The sequence below is a fragment of the Pseudorca crassidens genome, chromosome 1, assembly GCF_039906515.1.
Source record: "Pseudorca crassidens isolate mPseCra1 chromosome 1, mPseCra1.hap1, whole genome shotgun sequence".
NCBI classification, from domain to species: Eukaryota; Metazoa; Chordata; class Mammalia; order Artiodactyla; family Delphinidae; genus Pseudorca; species Pseudorca crassidens.
The window spans coordinates 178,526,840-178,546,290 of record NC_090296.1 but is presented as its reverse complement, the minus strand read 5'-3'; the positions used below and the strand labels follow the sequence as shown (position 1 = coordinate 178,546,290).

The window sequence follows — 19,451 nt, the reverse complement described above, 5'->3', positions numbered from 1 at the left end:
GGTTCTAGGGTTATCAAGTTTTTAGGAAATTTCCCCGCCTTTCTCACCCTCAGGCCAGAGATGAGCCCTCACATTTCCCCTTTCCCTCATCCTCCACCCAGTCCCTAGAAAAATAAGGGTTTGTTTTTGATCAAGACCCTAAACTTGGTGTTGGAGTGAGATCTTTGTAAAATTGCTCTTCTCAGCACTTGGAACTGCTAGTTCACCATGGTTACCAGGATTTTCAAAGCCCAGAGTTTTTGCTTTTCTTTTCTTTTCTAGGAATGACTTAGTACTCTGAGTAGACTTTTCTATTTCAGTCACCACATTTTAGGTCTGATTCATTTTCTTTTTCTTTAAAACCTCTCAGCTTCCCCTTTCCACTCCCTCGCTCTCCCCTCATCACCAGATTTCTTGGCACAAAAAGGAAGTTGTGTTTTTTTTTTTAATTGTGAAGGGCAGTACGTGGCAACATCAGTTCGGTAGGCCTTGGTTCCTATTCCCGTACAGCTCCTGAACATTTGTACTACATTGGCACACTTCTTGAGCCTTGATTTTTCTTATTTAAAAGGAGCCTTAGGAATATCTTTCTGTGAAGATCAAATTACACAACAGTAAATAATCAGTTTTCTTCATTCGTTGCTCCCTTTTCTGAGGCACACATGAAAATTCAGTATACCTGTGAATTTGCACACCCCATTTGATCTTTTCAGAACGTGTAGGCATAAAATTAAAACCTACCTTCAGAAACTTTGGAGCTTTGAAAGGTAAATTCATTTCAGCTGTCCTGAATTCTAAATTGTATGGGTCAACATAGGACCATATGTCTGTGTTTTAGAAGAAATATTTTTGGTTCAAAGTGGATAGATTATATAGTGTGTAACCTATATAGCTTCAGAATGAGGAGTGAAGTCCTTATTTCTTAAAATGTGAAATTTTGTTTAAGGAAACATTTTTATTGAACTTTATTTTTAAAATGTTAGCAAATATGAAATGAGAGCTCAGAGTACTTGGTTATTAAGTAAATTTTCAACTCATAAACATTATTTGGAATTTTGGAAAATGTTCAATTTTAGGAACATTATTTGAAGAAACATCACTGTTATTTTGTGGTCTGAAAAAGAAAGTATATTTTGTTCTGATTTTTATTTCTTTATTTGGCTTTTGGGTATTGGCCCTTCTGGTGCAATGGTTTTTTTAGAAATGTGAAATGTGTAGCTTTATAGGAACCTTTAGTTTTTAAGTGAAAGATCTCTTTGTGCACCAGATTTGTGCCCAGAAATAACTTTCTTCTGTAGTCAGTAGGAAAAGAAAAATTTGCACCAATGAAGTAAGTAGTTGAAAAGAAAGAATAATACTGTTGATAGTTTCTTTCTATATCTAAATGTCTATGAATTAGAATAATGAAATAAAATGTTTTGATCATTAAAGCAAAAGTTTTAATGTAATAGAGCCATTATGTAATGTTTTAAAGAACTTTTTGATTGTTTTAAACAAATGCACAATATATTTATTATAGTTTAGTCCTTGTTAACAGTCCTGAAACAGGGACATCCTGCTAAAAACAAACCATTCCGTAGATAAGAACTCTCCCCCATAATAGAGAAATAGATCTTATTGGTCAGTTGATTAACTTTTTCTCTTTTCCGGTGTCACAGCTATCTTTGGAATATGAAGGTCTGTTAAGCCTGAACGCGGACTAGACTGTATAGTTCAGGAGGGCAGAACTGATTCCAGAGGGTAGAAATGAAAAGGGTGCAGATTACAGCTTTCTGTATAAAACCTTTTCTGATAGTTAGCCATATGTAATAGGGTCTGTACAGTGGAAAATGATCCCCTGTTGCTTAGATGTGTGCTCCCAAACAGGGTGCAGAAAAGGTTGAACTTGATGGAGGTTGAACTTGATGGCCTTTCACTTCCCATCCAGCCCTAATGGGTTTGTCTCTAGTAGAGTAACACTGTTGTCTGTTTACGTTCTTAGATGATGCTGTCTTTATTGACTTATTAAGGAAGGAAAGATTATTATTTTTCTAAACTCATTTAATTCTACTTACTAATTTATTTGAAATCTTTTTTTCTTTGATTTTCTCAAGCCATTTGTGATTTCTTTATTATTTTTTTTTCTCAGTTTAAGATCCTTAATGTACCCATGTCTTCCCAACTTGCTGCAAATCATTGGAACCAGCAACAGGCAGAACAGGAAGAGAGGATGAGAATGAAAAAGCTCACACTAGATATCAATGAACGGCAAGAACAAGAAGATTATCAAGGTATCAAATCTTTTTCAGGATGGAAGTGGAAATTTGAGCTTTTAAAGTACAGAACATCAAAGCTTTTATTCTGCACCTTTTCATGTCATGTTTGTATATATTTAGCCTGAGAAGTTGATTGTTTTTTATATTCCATTCTGTCTTCATTTTTCTCTCACTTATTTTGTAAAGTAACACTAATGTAATTTTCGTCATATTTTGCTTCCCCCATAATTCAGTTAGGTTCTATACTGTTAGAGCTATGTTTGCAAGTGATGTAGTACCAAGTTTTAATTGCCTCATGCTGCCAGTCAACTGTGAGCAAATTATTATTCAACAAATGTCATTTCTTTTGTCTACTTGAGAATCCTGGTCTCGAGGACCCTCTATTCCTTCAGATTTGCGGGCATCCAGTTAGGATTCCAGTTTTATAGAGACATACCCAGCACACTTGGATTAACTGGAACTTTACATATAGAGTCCACTGACACTTCATAAATCAGCCTTTTGTCATTCCCCTGGCATCCAGATTTTAGAGCCATAACATGGCTGTCTGTATAGTGCTATACTCACCGACTGCTTTTTGTGCAAGAGATTGTTGTATAAATAAATAGTTGGTTTTCTATCTTTTTTTGTTATCAATTAATTTTTTTTTTTTGGCCACGCTTCGTGGCATGTGGGGTCTTAGTTCCCCGACCAGGGATCAAACCCGTGCCTCCTACAGTGGAAGCGTGGAGTCTTAACCACTGCACCGCCAGGGAAGTCCCAGGTTTCTATCTTTAAATCCCACTTCTAGAATCTTCTCTTCCAGTTCAGTTGATACCCAATGTTCTTAATAATAAATAATGGTAGATAACACTCAGTGTAAGTGCTTACTGTGGCCGGACACTTATGTACTTTATCAAATCACTTAATCCTCACAACAGTTCTATGAGATAAGTGCTTATTATTATTCCCATTTTACATTTAGGGAAACTGAACCAAAAGTCGCATAGCTAGTATGTGGCAGAGCTGGGATTTGAGCTAATATTATCTGGCTCCAAACACCGTGCTGATAGCTGTTGTACTAAACTGCTTCTTACGCTGTTTCACTGCCTCAGGACACTTAACGTCGTGGCCACATTGACTGTAAAGGGAGCTTTGGATGTTAAATGATACTCAAGAGCATGTCTCCTCTCTTGATTGCTCTTCTTGTACTTATTAATCATTTTAGTCCATATAATGGTTATTTTTCTTTAGTCAGCTACCTGACAGGACTAATAAACTTGATCTCCGTAGGGTTTTATTTGCTTCTTGGGAGTACATTTACCAACGTTAAATGCCTTTTCTGTTTTGCTCCTAATTCCAGAAATGCTGCAGTCTCTTGCCCAGCGGCCGGCTCCAGCAAACACCAATCGGGAGCGGCGGCCTCGTTACCAACATCCAAAGGGAGCGCCTAATGCAGATCTAATCTTTAAGACTGGTGGGAGGTAGGACGGTCTCTCTTATTTCTGCCTTAGCTATTTTTCATGGTGTCCATGTGAGCAAATTAGATAGTTCTGGATTATACCTAATGATCAAGGCCCAATGACTAGCAAAATAGAAAAGTGTTTGAATTGTAGATATTTGAGTAAAGAAAACCTATTTATAAAATTGTTTGTTTGTTTTTTAATCTTAATTTCAGCCACACCAATCTTGGCTTTCACTTTTTCTGAGTGGGCTTCTTCGGATTTTTTAGTTTCCTCTTTTGAGGACTAGTTACAGATTAGTTTGAGAGAAGTCACAGGCTTTTTGTTAGAATCTCTCAAGCCAGTGTTATGTAATCATAGTGTTTACAAAAACTCAAAACCTGTTACTAGACTTTCAGTCATGCAGATTGAGTTTGTTTTGAGGTATTTTGTTTGTTTGTTTTTAAATTATAAAATATCCTGCTGGGATCTATGCCAGTTCTTCTTAAACTTGAGTTGCTTAATGTGAAATAATTAAAACTCTGGAAGGTATTTCATATAGAAGATATTGCCTAAGACCTCACTCATCTTGTTTTTAAAGTTGTTGAAAGTTTTGCTGGGATCTGATCTAAAGACCCGTACCTATCAACTTTGTTTTCTGTCTTGTGTTTGGGTTATTATCAAAAGTGACATAGGCTTTGTGCTCTTACTGGTCTTCCTTGGGGTATTTAGACTGAGGCTCTACAGCAGCCCTCAAATGTTGTCACCTTGTTGTTGGAGACAGGCGAGCAGGTGTAGAAAAGAGTGCTGGGGTAGAGAAATGGTCCACTGAGGAGAGTAGTAGCATTGGAGAAAGCACAGATGTTCCAGCCTGTGTCTTCACTCACTAAGTATATTCGTGTTCCTGGTAACATTTTTCTTTGAACTATATGTTCAGACAACTCTAATCAAATTGCAATTTAGGAAATTGGTTTGTCATTGACAGTTTAGGGATCTGTTTTTTAACAGCTATTGAGTGTAATTTTTTTTTTTTAGAAATGTACGTTACAAATGATGTACAATAGGCATAAGATATTAGGTTATTTTAAATTACCCAACCTTCATTAAAGTCCTTTAATAATACCTCTTATTGTGCTAAGACGTGGAACCGGCTAAGTTAAGAAAGAGGCCATGGAAATTTTAGTTTTCTCCTTTTACATTTTCTTAGAGTAGCTTTAAATATATACCATTGTGTTCTTGGTAATGTCTGCTTCCTCTTTCTTATCTTGACATTTTTCATCAACTTCACCGGCCATATTGCAGCCTGACATCTCTGAACAGCATTGTTTCTATTAATCCCTAATCCTTTCTCAGTTTAGGTATTGTAACAGTAGCATCGTTTCCTAATTTTTCAATGTTTGGGTGACTTTACAGAATCAATAAATGTGACATTTGCTACATAATTACTATTTGCAGTAGGATTTGCTCCCCTCAGCTTACATTTCATCCAGCACCTTCCATGGGTTCAGTCCTGCACTATGGAAAATTCAGAAGTAGAAGACAGAGCCTTTACTCTAAGGGTTATAGTCCAGTTGAGAAACCAGGTCCAGGTACTTGACAGCTAATTCTTCCCTAGTCATGTATTTATTTAAAAAATCATTGATGGAGAGTCTAAGCACCAAGCATTTCTCAAGGAGTGTGGAATAAAATATGGGAAAGCAGGTGTATCAGCTTAAACATGCTGCTGTAGTTGTGTATATGAACACAGAGATGTGCCTTTCTTAGTTTGCTACCAGTTACTCAGTCGTTTTTCAAAGTTCTTTGTTACCTTTCTGATTTCCTTCCCTCCCTCCAGCCCTGTAGGCAGCCAGACTTGGAACTGGCCACGCTGGCTCTCTCTCACCTCGCACTCACTGTGCATCTGCCTCCCTGCCCCTTCCCTGACACCTTGGCCTTGGCCCGGCCGCCTCAGTGCTCCGTTCAGCCATCTGGGTGGCTGTCTTGGAGCGCTCTGCACATGGGCCCCCCTCTTCTGTCAGCACACTCTCTTCCCGTGACCTCTGCGGCTCTGCTGCCCTTTCTGGTCTTCTTCACTGTCTGCCTCCTCTGCTTGTCTCCTGACTCCGGGGTGGCCTTGCCTCCTCCTGGAAACACCCGTGCCCCTCAGGCTGGTCCTTGGCCCCTCCTCACTTACGCCGAGCGCTCTCGCAGGTGTCCCCTCCTGTGGCTCCATTACCAGCCAGGTCTCCAGCCCAAGCCTCCACTCTGGTTTCTGACCGTGCACCTGCTGTCTTCTGAACAACCACCTAGACGTCTCCCGGGAACTTCAACTTCAGCGTATCCCCGCCCCATCCTCTCCCCTCCTCTGTTCTCTAGCCCAGTGAACGGAAGCTCTGCCCTCGCAGTTGTCCAAACTAGAAAAGGAGGTTTTGTTTTTGACTCTTCTCTGCATCAGTCTCTCTGTGTAGTTAATTAACAAATACCCTGATTCTACTGGTAAATGGCTTTCTCACACTGGCCCTGTTTATTCCATCTCCGCCATGGAGATCCTAGATCAAGCTACTGTCACCTCGCATCTGGATTACTGCCTGCAGCCTCCAGATATGCTTCTCAGTCTCCAATTTCAACCCCTTCCAATGCATCCTCTCTGCTCTCCCCACAGTGTTCTTTCTCAAGTGCAAACCTGCCGTCTGACCAGGAGTGAGCTCTTGTGCTTAAACCCTTCAGTGGCTCCTCGTGGCTTGTGGGATAAAAGTCCCAGCTCTTCAGTTGGTTAACACAACCCTGCATGATGGGGGTGCACTCCCCTTACTGGCTTTACCTCTTGCTATTTTTTCCCCTACTTCCACCCAGCTGGCCTTTTAGCTCTTCTAGTTTTGCCCTTTTTTGCCTCCCTCTGTTTGGAACCCTTTTGGGCTCTTCCCCGGATGACTCCTGCTCCTCCGTCAGGTCTCCCCTTGAAACTCGGGAGCCTGACCTTGCTGCCCTGACTCACTGTGCTTTCCCAGACCTTGTTGTGCTTCGTCACCTGCTAGCTTGTCTCCATCCCCCAGGAGATTGAAGACTCAGGGCAGACATGAAGCCTTGTCTTGCTTTCCGTTATATCTCTTGGTGCCTGGCACATAGTAGATGCCCAGTAAATATTTGTTGAATGGACAGAGGGACTTCAAAAAAAATCTATGCTTAGTCATTTAACAAACTTTCTCCCTGTGTTATGCTCCCTAGCACCCTCATTCCCTTTTGTTTTCCTGATTTTGTGAGACTCCCACCTCTTGAGCTACTTGGCTTTACCTATTTTAAATCTCTTCCTCAAATAATGACTTGGGAAAAAGAAATCCTAACTTGTCCAACACTCTTGAAAATGGCCCTCTGTAAAGTCTTATGGTTTTATAGTCTTCTCAAAGCCAGTGCTCTTAAAATGCAGGTTCAGATGAACATTGTAGAGGAACAAGCAAATGTGTAAAAGTGAGTTTTTGAAGCCTTTCAAGTACCAAATGTTCTTTGCTATTTTTTAAACTTAAGTGAAGAAATGTAGTCACGTGGAAGAACGTTAGGTGATGGGTGGTGTCTTTTGGTAGTTTGGCTCCTCTTTATTTTCTTCTATTTTTAACGCTGGGCCAGACTCAATAGGAACCTGTGCGACTAGAGCCGTGGTCCTTGGGTGTCTGCGTGCTGAAGTCCTGTAGGAAGAGGCAGAGGGGGGTTCTGTGAGTGAGGTCTGAGAAACTGTTTTCAATTTGACTTTTAACTTGGCTAGTACTTTTTTTAAAAAGATACTAAATTGTTGACATTATATGTCAGATAAAGGGAAATTTACTTGGAAACTGGTTATTAAAGCAGTTTTAAGTTTTTATTACTTGTAGATTTTGATAAGGCTCCCAGACATTAATTATAATGATTTTTATATTTTATAATCAGGATTGAAATAGGGCTGTAAGTTAAAATTTCAGTCCTTCTCCCTGGGCAGGAATGCTCTAAGAAGGAGTAAGCATTTGCTTATAATGAGTTAAAATGGCAGTAGCACTCTAAGTAATACAATTACCAAGGTGTTCTGTAGTGCAGGACAGGGTTGCTTTCTACCCTGTGAGTGTTGAATAAACTGTGAAACTCAGCATCTTTGGCAAGTGTTAATACTAATATGGTTTATATGCTATAAATTTGTGTGGATTATACCAGCGCTCCTCAAACTTTAAAATACCTATTTTAACCATCCTGACTCTTGTTAAACTGCTGGTTCTGATTAGTTTCTAACAAGCTCCCAGGCGATGTCAAAGCTGCTGGAGTGTGGACCACACTCTGAGTAGCAAGGGGTTATAATAAGTGTGTCTTATTTATCAAAGACTGTGAACGCTTTTCCTGTCATTCATTGCGTTTATCTAAAGTATTCTGTTTTAGACCATTGCTTTGTCTTGACATCAGGGGAGAGACTGTTTCTTTCTCTCAGAGAATACTTCTACTGACCTTTTCCCATTCAGTTCAGTTCTGCACGACTTAACGGATGTATCCAGCTGAAGATAGACTTTTCCGTATTTGCATTTTATTCTTTGAAAGTTTCTTGCTAATGCAACTTGCCTTGTGAGAGACAACCTGTATGAGTTTGCTAGAGCTGTCAAAAGAAAGCATGATAAACTTTGTGACTTAAACAACAGAACGGTTTGCCTCACACTTCTGGAGGCCGAAATCCAGGGTCAGGGCCGGGTTGGTTCCTTCTGAGGCTGAGAGGAGAATCCGCTCCAGGCTCCCTCCTGGCTTCTGTGCTTTGCCAGCAATCTTTGGCATCCCCAGGCTTCCACAGCACCGTCTGACCCATGTCTTCATCGTCACGTGGCGTTCTCCCAGGATGTTTGTGTCTGGGTTTCCTCCTGTTACGAGGACACAGTCACACTGGATCAGGGGCCCATCCTACACCAGTCTGGCCTCATCTTAACAAATTATATCTGCAGTGACCCTGTCTTCAAATAAGGTCACATTCTGAGGTACTGCGGTTAGACTTCAACATGTGAATTTGGAGGGTACACCGTTCAGCCATGACACAAACCATGAATTTTCAGCATCTTAGAAAGTAGTTAACAGGAGAGCTACTGGGACCACCCCCTTCTGATCAGCATCAGAATTGCTCTTTTTAGTGCCCCTCCGCCCCCTGTTGTTTCTTAGTTCAGTAGGAGTTTGTGTGCTCTTTAAAAAGCACTGACTTGTCTGCAGACATCAGAGAATAGTGGCTGGGGCCTTTTTTAGGGGCCTTTTCTTGCTGGAGGGTCGTCCTCAGTCCTGGTTCTTTAACATTGCCCTGTTTGTGCCTCTAGGAGACGTTGATCCAGCAGCACGTGTCATTTCATTAGGTCCTGTATCTGATGTTGTGGATAGTGGAGTCCTCCAGCAATTGAATGAGAGCAGTGGACACATCTCAGCATGTCGGTCTAGAGAGTTGCGAATCTAAACCTGGGACAGGCTGGGGCCATGAGGCAGAAACAGCAGCCTCTGCCAACACCGGAACAAGCCGACGCTTCCAGATAAGGCAGAAAAGGCCTTTTGTAATGGAAATCACGCGAGGGTTCATCTTCTCTTGAGAATGCAGTCAAGAAATGAGATGGTTGACTTGATTCCTGAGCAGTTACACCAAGAAGAGCGTCAGTGAGATGATTGAGCCGAAGAAGAAACGATTGTAATGGTAATGGTATGGGGGAAATGAACTTGAGTTTAAACTTGATTTGAGTTACAGTGTCTCTGAATTGAACATCCCAAGTTGGAAGAAGATACACTTGGGGGCTCCAGGACTATAGTAGCAAAGTATAGAGCAAGCAGTAAAATCTTCTAGTGAAAACTTACATGCAGGACAACAAAATGATGAAAGATATCCAAATACCAGATAATCCACCAGGAAGGCTTTTGTTTAGGAATTTGTTTCAAGAGGAACAAGGGATGAGGGAGAAAAATCAGTTTTACCCATCAGAGTCAGTAATGTAACATTGCCTACTAGGGTAAAAAGAAAATGTGAAGACGATTAGTGTACAAAGCATGTACCCAGATGGCTTAGGGGAGTCTGACACCAGCCTAAGAACAGGGATAGTTGAGCCCATTGTAAGTATCATTGAAAACAGACAGCGTACCAGGCAGATGTCACAGAAGATGGACGAAGGACAGCGAGAAGGGGATCCGGAGATTTTGTTGACCTTCATGGGTTTACAGCCTCTGTCTCTAAACAAAGTATGGAAACAGTAGAGCTTTTATTTTGCTTTTGTTTTTCTTTTGTTTTGTTTTGTTTTCCCCCCACTAAGTAGAAATGAGCATTCTTAGTCTGTTTCTGGCAATCTGTTAATTTATTAGGATAGTTGTCTTTCGTTTGCTTTCCGATAGGCATAGTAAATTTAGTTGAAGAGCACATCTGTATGCTACAACTTGATTACATCTTTTTTTCTAGCTATTTTGCATTTTTTCTTTTACCATGTTTCAGTTTCTGCATGTAGAATTAAATAAGAAACAAAACTTGTAAAGTTGTAACATTTCACATGGAAATGCTGCCCGATCTTCACCAGCTTCAGAAATCTGACCTTTGCCGATGCTGCAATAAAGTGTTGTAATTTAGATTTGGTGTGGTTGTGTTTTATTTGGTTTGGGTTTTGGAAACCTATTAAATGGGTAAATCAGTATCTTCCACGGTCATCACTATTCTTTATAAAATAGTCTCAGAGATGATTTCTTTAGCATTTCACTAGTATTGTTGCTCTCCCTTTAGCATCTGTTACTTGCATTGTTTTCCTGGGTTCCTGAGTTAGTTACCTTTGGGGTCAGTACAAAAAGTAGCCAGTGGAGTCCAATAGAATAAACATTTTTAGAACAGGCTTGAAGCTGGTTATGATGGAAAATGCTGGTACAGCGCAGTCTAGCCTGGGGTGGTGTTTATGATCTTACCCACGTGTGTGCCGCAGGGCTGATAAACGCCTCTGTAAGGCAGGTGGTTCAGAAGAGAATTGCGAGAACCGTCGTTTTCAATTTCTTTCCAGGTGTTTATTCCAAGGCTGGCTGAGACAAATCCAGAAGGCATGAAGGAAGTTTCAAAACTCGACTTAATTCTCTTAACCCTATTTTCCAACCTCATCGCCATCTTCCTTGCTGACCTGTGTCCTATTTCTTGCTATTCGGTGTTGAGGAGAATGGTTTCCAAGTTTTGTCATGTTTATATTGTTTCCAAGTTTAAATTGTTAGAGGGAACCAGGGGTAATTCTGTTGTGTATCATGCACAAGGCAGAGAATATCTGAAAATCAGCTGTGATAATTCACCTTCATTCACTTTTCATCTTTCATCTGGAATAAACAAGGTCACTAGCAGGTGTAACCATAAAGGAAGTAGACCAAATAAGATGGGGTGCAGCACTGCGCTTTATTCCGTTAGATTTCTGTAGCAGAGATCGGTTACTGGTGACCAAAAGATTAGTGACACGTAAGATAGGTTCTGTTTTAACCACCAAGGAGCTTGCTTATATTTAAAAACATAAATAAGGGGGAAAGCCTGCTGGATTTTGGAGAAAACTGATTCTCATAGCTGGTCAGTCTTTTGGCCTCTTTCCCCCACCTTGTGATCCACCAAAGGTAAGCAAAGATGTGAAAAAACCTGATGTTTGCTGTCAGACTTCTCCCTTTGATCCTTTGATGCCTTTTGGGGGAACAAATAAGCTGAGAAGGCCTCTAGGCAGCCCAGGGGTCACTTTCCCAGTGAGTCTCTGCACTTGCCTACGAGAGCCGCCCAGGCCCTGTGAGCTCATACCCCATAGAGTACCTGACCTGTGTGAGACTCGGGGGCTGGACAGATAGCACACAGCAGCTGAAAGAGCCCAACAAGGAGCCAGACTAGAAAAGGCAAACCACATAAGCAGGACGCGGCAATACCAAAGGGGAGAGCATGGCACAGGACCCCGAGAGACCTGGTTAGGTAGTAATCCTGGAACACGTAGAATGTTAGTCCTGGAAGAAACACTCATTTTGCAGATGGGGAGTCATCCTGAGCAGTGCGGTGACTTAACTTTCAGCGTAGTGAGATCAGTCATTGGCGGTATCAGAATTTTTGTGATTAGCAGAAATAACTTGTTGTAGAAAGGAAATAGGCCCAGAGTGGTGAGGCCAACAGCAAAGAGAGGTGTAGACCTCAGATTTCCTAATAACTCCAGCCATATCATAGAATATCTTTGGAATACTCATAATGGAAAACCTGGGATAATTTTTTTTTAAGACAAAATATCTTCTTATAAAAGGCAGAGATGAAATGTATCTCAGGTTCCCTTCTAAAATGGTTTTAAAATTTTGTGTGCTTGGACCGGGATGGGGGGTAAACCTCCAGCTATTCAGAAGCTCTTTCATTTAGTTGCAAATGAAAGAGACCCAATTTGAATTCACTTAAACTCACAGGAGATTATTGTAAGGATCCTAAAGTTTGAAACCAACATGAGAATATTGTTGGGCTTTAAAGATACCTAAATGCAACCAGAATCCTCCGGTGTGTGTGCTTTCTGCTCCTTGTAGTCTGCTCAGGTGTGCCATAACAACATACCACAAAGCAGCAGCTTAAACAGCAGACACTTATTCCTCACAGTTGTGGAGGCTGGAAGCCCAAGCACGGCTTCTGGTGAGGGTTCTGTTCTTTGGCTTGTAGCCGGCACCCTCACGTGGCCTTTATTCTGCATCCCTGGTGTCTCTTCCTCATAAGGACACCAGTCTTATTGGGTTAGGGCCCCACCCTTCTGACCCCATTTAACCTTAGTTACCTCCTTAAAGGCTCCATCTTCAAATACAGTTACATGGGGGCTTGGGCCTTCAACCTATGAATTTTGAGGCGGGGCACACTATTCAGTCCATAACACTCATTGTAAACTTGGCTGCCAACAGCTCCTGAGTTTTAAATCTTGCAGCTACAGAAACAACTTGATGGACAGTGCAGCCAAGTCTGCATACCCACAGATCTGCTGGTCCATCCTTGGATCTGTGGTCAAGGAGGCAGGTTCTGTGAAACCATAGCCGCTCAAGCAGGAGCCTTAAGAATTACCTGGGGGGGCGGGCGCTTCCTACACTCAGTTATCCATAATTGGGGTTCTCAGATTTTAAACATGAGGTTTTCCACATAGCTATACATTTATTTCTAAAGTTTGGATTTTAAAGAACTCCAAATGTTTTATCTGTACAACCTCTCATTAAAACATCTCATTCCCTCTGTGTGGCTGGCACCAGGGTATAGCTGCCCCACCTCTGTCTAGTGCTCGTCCCTAGACTTGTTTTGAATGAAAACAGAATGGAGGTGGAATCAATTTTAAAATATTTAGCATGCTATATAAGTAAAATCATGTTTTTGGCATTCTTATTTAAATGCAATTTTTTTTTTAAACCTTTGGACAAAGTACAAGGGACAGTCAGCCATCTTCTGTTATCTCAGTAGAAATTCTTCTTTCCGGAGGAGTAACTTTGGAAATTGTTGGATTATTACTCAAATGTTTGTTTCCTTGGAAGCGGTTCTAGTTTTATAGTTATTGGGGAAAGCATTTCAAATTCTGCTGAGTGTGTGTGTGTATGGTGTACAGGTGCTCATGCTATTACCCTGTCTTTGGTTTCCTATTGATACTGTATAGTCAGTCTGATTAGATTCATGGATTTAAACATTTAGATGAATACTTGGTGACCATGAGAAGGGAAAGATTGATTGACCCCATTCTGTATACCAGGCACTGGGGATACAGAGGTGGGGAAAGAATCACTGCCCCCATGGGACTGATGTTCTAGTAGAGGAGACAGACAAGAAATGTGAAAAATTCCGTGAAATTAAGTGATGGTATCTGTAAAGTGCTTAGCTCATCACGTGGCATATAGGAAGGGTCCATCTGATGGTGGCTAGTGTTACTATGACACCTTTGCATATGCCGTTTCCTTTGCCAGAAATGTCCTCTCCTTACTGCCTGGCTGTGCTACTGGCCTTCCAAGATGTAGTTCAAGCTTCGCCTCCTCTAGGAAACCTTGCTGTCCCCTCATCCCTGATTTAATTTAGATGCTTTCCTTGAGCTTCATCAAAGGGACCTCTGCCTGCCCACCTGCCCCTGGCAGGGGGATGAGGTTAATTGGAGGGTGGTGCTCAGTGACTGTTCTGCAAGAGGCATGCAGAGCCCCTTGATAGGAGTACCAGGCTAGGACTGGGGGACCCTGTGCGGTGCTCAACATGTGCTTCCCCCGAACTATGGGAATTCTCAGGGAATCTGCTCCACCTCAGGAAGTGTGTGTGGCCACGTTCCCAAACACCTCCCCTGCCATGTCTGCAACAGGACTTCCGTGCTCGAAGGTGGGATTTTTTGCCAGGCTTCTCTGAGGGGGCATCGGCAATGGAGAAGAAGCAGACAGAGCAGAACAGGCAGCGGATTTGCAAAGAGAAAGCAGAGTTGTCCTCAGCTTAATCAGGTTGACCACCTGCTTGTGTGTGTAGCAGAAGGGCACTTAGGGCTGGTTCACTATGACTTCTGTGTACATGGGGGCCACTGACTGAACACCGAGCCTAGGAAGGATTGTAAGGAATGGCCCAAATCCCCCAGTAATTTATAATCTTGTTCTAAGCCACGCACAGAATGTGCAGCCTCCCATGTCGGCCCGGGGCCATCATGGCGCTGCCCCTGCCTTGATTCTGGTGAGGTGGGGGGCGCTGGCGGGGGAGCCACACAGAGCGACCCGGGGTTCTGCTCCTGCCACTTCTTGGGTAAGTTTCTTAACCGAAGCCTCACTGATGTCATTTGTGCAATGACAATCAAATGATGAATTTTCCAGGGTGGTCGTGAATGTAAAGCATTCACTCAACACCTACCACGTGCTTAGGCTGACGTCCCCGTGACACACAAGGCAAATCCTGCTTCTATGGAGTTTCCGTTCTTGGAGGGAGAGACACATAGGAATGAAAAATTAAGAAAAATATCAAAATGAGAGAAGCTGAGATGGATACTGCAATGCCGAAGGCCCTTTTCTGGGATGGGCTTAGCTGTAGGCGCAGGAGGGGGCCTGCGGAAGCCCACGTGAAAGGGCTGATGGCAGCAGGAACAGGAAGGCCTGGCATCCTCGGCCCAAGTCAGGACAACCCAAGGGCCAGTCCAGCTGTCGATAAGCCCACATCACAGCCGCCTTGCCCCTCTGCCCGTGTTGCCGGCTCCCCTCCACGGCAGTTGGTCCCAAGCATGCTCCCTAATGAACATCGCGTGCTCTAACCTCCTTCCCAGGCTCTGCTTTCCTGAGACCCGACTGCAGCCCAAGTGCTGTGCAGGGAGAGGTGCCGTGACTGGTGGCCCCTCGAGATTGACCCCCCCAGATGGCAAGGATCAGCCCCTGGAAGATACACATTCCAGACAAGAGGTCAGAGAGGGAGGGACGAGCATGGCCTGCTTGAGGAATGGAAGGAAAAACCAGTGAGAGGTGGACGCAGAGCTTTGAGAGGCAGGGCCCGTACCAGAGAGGACTTGTAAGCCAGAGGGACACGTGGATTTTCTTCTGGGTGTGATACGATTGATTTGCTCTGACTGTACGGGATCATCTGGCTGCTGAGTGGAGGTCAGATTGTAGGGGCTAAAGTAGAACTGGGGGGACCTGGGAGCAGGGTATGGCCAGGGCCTGGCCAAGAGACGATGGGGTGGTGGCAGAAAGAGGGGGCAGATTTCCCAAGTAGAGGGGAGAGGGCTGCATGATGGGTAGATGTGGGAGAGGGTAGGATGTCCTGGCCTGCACGGTTGTGGTGGTGGGGCCTGGGAGGGAGGGACGGAGGGAGTGGGTGCAGCCCGTCCCCAGGTGCTGTCATTCACGGAGCGGGAGCTGCCGGCAGGCTCCCACCCGTCTCCCTTCGAGGGTTTGCATGATGTTTTCACAGGCTGCCAGGGAAAACGGCCACTGCCAAATGCACCTGGTTTCTGGAGACTTCCTCGTCTGCAGGTGGGCAGGCAAAGGTCTCGGCCAGAGAGCTGAGACCGTGACGTTGCCCTGGGCAAGTGGAGGGGGGCCCCGGGGCCTCTTCTCCAGGAGTGCTGTCCAGCTGTGCTTTTGGAGCGCAGGCCCTGGGCCTGGGCCGGGTGAGGAGCAAGGGGACCCTCCCACCGGCCCCGTGCACACTGGTGGGACGGGGCCGACTGTAAACGGTTGTCTCTCTGTTCTGCCTGACCTGGATTTTCCTTTCCTTTTTTTTTTTTAAATCTGACTTTTGTTTGTTTGCTTTGCATTGTTTCTGAGAGACTCTAGAGAGAGACCCAAGGCACCCGGGCTGGTGGCTGCACACCCAGGTCAGGCTGGGACTGCCCGGCCGCAGCCTCCCCTTGGCCCTCCCAGAGGCCCGGGCCTCCTTCTGCAAACCCCCAGCTTCCCGAAGCCTCAGCACCAGGCAGACCTCACCCACCCGGGGCCTCTCTTTCCCTCCTCTTTACCACCCCCTGCTGTAGGAACTGGGAGGCGCCATTGGCCCACACGGCCCCCCTCAGGAGGAAGCCATCTGGTCACTCCCTCGGGAGTGGCGGAGGGTGGGAGAGAAGATCTGTGTATTTAGGTCCCTAGAGCCAGCAACGTGTGACTTTGGTGTCTTCCATGGTCCACTGGGGTTTCTGCACCAGCTCCCATGGTGTTCCGTGCCTGCTGCTCTAACCTGCAAACAAGCACAGAGAGCCAGTGCATGAAAGCCAGGTCACCCTGGGTGTTACGGGGAGAGGAATTCTAAAATAACTACAGAATCCCTAATCCCATTTTACTTTTTAAAAACTTTTTATCTAGAAATAATTACAGACTCACCAGAGGTTGCAAAAATAGTCGAGCCCTGCAAACCCTGGGTCCAGCTTCCCCCAGGGGTGACATCTTATATGATGATAGTACAATATCAAAACCAGGAAACCGACATTGGTTCAATACTGGTAACTAGACTATAGACCTCATTCAGTTTCCACAAGTTTTTACACATGCACGTGTGTGTGTGTGTGTTTCTACAGAATGGGATTCCATGTGTAGATTTGTGTAACTCCACCACCATCAAGATACAGAAATGTTCCAGCACCACAAAGGAACTCCTTCCTGTGTGCTACTCCTTGACCCCTGGTGTATTAGTGTTCTTCAGAGAAACAGAACCAAAAGGATAAAAAGAGATGAATATGGGGATATTTTATAATAGGAGTAGGCTCATGTAATTATGGAGGCCAAGATATCTCACGGTCTGCCATCTGCAAACTGGAGAAGCAGGAAAGTCAGTTCTTCAGTTCATCCCAAGTCTGAAGCCCTGAGACTCACTCTTGAGTCAGAAGGCGAGAACCAGGGGCACCCATGTCTGGGGTCAAGAGAAGATGGACGTCCCAGCTCGAGCAGAGAGAGCAGGCGCCCCTTCATCCACCCTGTTCTCTTCACGACCTCAGTGGACTGGCAGATGCCCACCCACATGCGTGAGGAGGATCTTTACTCAGTCCACTGATTCAAATGTTCATCTCTTCTGGAGACACCCTCACAGACACACCCAGAAATAATGTCACACCAACAACCTGGGCATCCTGTAGCCCAGTCAAGGTGACACATAAAATTAGTCATCACACCTGGAAATAACTAACCTGGTTTCATCTGTATAGTTTTGTCATTTTGAGAGTGTTATGTAAATGAAACTGCACAGTATGGATCGATGATGGATTTATGATGCCCTTGAGATCCATCCAAGTCAGTGCATGTGGTTCCTTCTTATTGATGAATGGTACCCCAGTGTATGGATGTCCCAGAGTTTAACCACTTACCCACTGAAGGACATTTGGGTTGTTCCCAGTTTGAGGCTATTCTGAATAAATCTTCTATGAATACTTCTGTACAAGTTTTTAAAAAATTTTGGTAAAATACACATAAAATTTACCACTGTAACCATTTTTAAGTGTATAATTTAGCATGTGTATAGGTTTTTGTATGGATGTAAGTTTTCACTTCTCTGGGATAAATGCCTAAGAGTATAATTGCTGGATCATGTGGTAAGTGCATGTTTAGTTTTTTAACAAACAACTGCCGAACTATTTTCTGGAGTGACTATACGATTGTCTGTTCCCACCAGCAATGTAGGGGAGATCCAGTTGCTCCACACTGCTGCCAGCATTTGGTCTTATCACTGTTTGTTTTTTTTTTTATTTTACCTGCTATAATCAGTGTGTACTGGTATCTCCTTGTTACGATTTGCGTTTCCCTAATGGTTAATGATGGTAAGCACCTTTTTATGTGCTTGTTTGCCATTCATAGATCCTCTTTGGTGAAATGTCTGTTCATGTCTTCTGCCTTTCTAATTTAATTAGAAGCAGGGCCAAACGTTTGTGTATTTATTGCATTTGTGTTTTCGAGTTTTGAGAATTCTTTAAATTCTTTTACAGATTCCAGATATAAGTCAGATATGTGGTTTCCAAATAATTTTTCCCAATCTGTAGCATGCCTTCCATCCTTTTAAAGGGGTCTTTTGCTCAGCAAAAGTTTCAAATTTTGATGAAGTCCAACTTATCTTTTTTTTCCATAAATGATTCTTTTGTTATCATGTCTGATTACTCTTTGTCTAGCCCTAGATATCAAAGATTTTATGTTGTCCTTCTTTCCTAAAAGTTTAATTGTTGTATGTTTTACATTAGGTCCATGATCCATTTTGAGTTAATTTTGGTGTAAGGTGTGAGGTTTAGGATTTTTTTTAGCCTATGCATGATCAATTGCTCCAGTGCCGTTTGTTGGAGAGGCTGTCATTCTCTATTGGGTAGCTTTTGCACCTTTGTCAAGAAAACCACAGAACCTACCGCGTGGGTCTATTTCTGGGTTCTCTCTTCTGTTCCATTGATCTCTGGGTCTGTCGCTTCACTAATACCACACTGTATTACTGTTTGGTGAGCTCTGTGGTAAGCCTTGATATCAGGTAGAGTGATTTCCACCCACTTTATTCTTTGTCAAGCTTGTTAGCTGATCTAGTTCCTCTGCATATAAATTTTAGAATAAGCTTGTCTCTGTCTACAAAAATATCTTGCTGGGATTTCCATAGGAATTGGCATTATTATTTTTGAGCTACTGTGAATAGAATTGTTTTCGTAATACCATTTTCAGATTGTTTATTGCTAATATCTAGAAACGCAGTCTATTTTTTTTACACTGGTCTGGTATCCTGTGATGTTGTTTGACCCAATTAGTTCTAGTAGCTGTTTAGTGGATTCCTTAGGATTTTCCTTATACAGGATCATGTCATCTGCAAATACAGTTTGACTTCTTGCTTTCCAATCTGGATGTGTTTTCTTTTTCTTACCTGATTGCACTGTCTAGAATCTCCGATACAGTAACCAGTAGAAGTGGTGGGAGCGGACATCCTTGCCTCGTCTTAGGAGAAAGCATTCTGTTTTTAACTGTGTAATATAATACAGAGAGCACCACATACTGGCCAAGTACCAGAGTCCTGAGAAGGGGGGGTGGGGGGTGGGTGAGGACATCTGCTTCCCGAGGAGACGGGTTGGGAGGAAGATGAGCTCACCGAGGTCAGGAAGTCTGTGAGTTTGTCCCGACATTCCAGTACGGAAACTGACAGCTGAAGAGGACGGACTCAGCACTGCTGATGCTGTTGCAGGCTTAGCTATGCTTCCCTGACAAGGTCGACCTCCTCTCCCTCCCCACCACGCCCGGGAATGAGACAGCCAGACGGCCTCTAAGGGTCCTGTGCCCTCACAGGCTGCATCTCACTCCCCGTCACTCCAGGGGGGCAGGGGCAGGCAAACTGAGAGGCTCCCAAATGTTCCAGGGAAGAAAGGTAGGACCAAGCACCTGAAACTCTTGCCCCAGTGGGGATCCTGTGGAC

General features: G+C 43.6%; 1 protein-coding gene across 3 annotated transcripts in view; it reads left to right on the top strand.

The window, feature by feature from the left end:
* UPF2 (UPF2 regulator of nonsense mediated mRNA decay) overlaps positions 1–19,451 on the top strand; it is a 211,880-nt gene that overhangs the window by 88,256 nt on the left and 104,173 nt on the right. Inside the window, exons 20-22 of one of the 3 annotated variants that reach the window (XM_067701243.1) lie at positions 2,108–2,249; positions 3,577–3,697; positions 8,938–10,216. In XM_067701243.1, coding sequence (XP_067557344.1) covers positions 2,108–2,249; positions 3,577–3,697; positions 8,938–8,947 — 273 coding nt within the window. In that variant the 3' untranslated portion in view covers positions 8,948–10,216. Of the gene's footprint in view, positions 1–2,107; positions 2,250–3,576; positions 3,702–8,937; positions 10,217–19,451 lie in introns of those variants that run through there. The other 2 variants (XM_067701233.1, XM_067701251.1) reach the window with 2 other exon arrangements.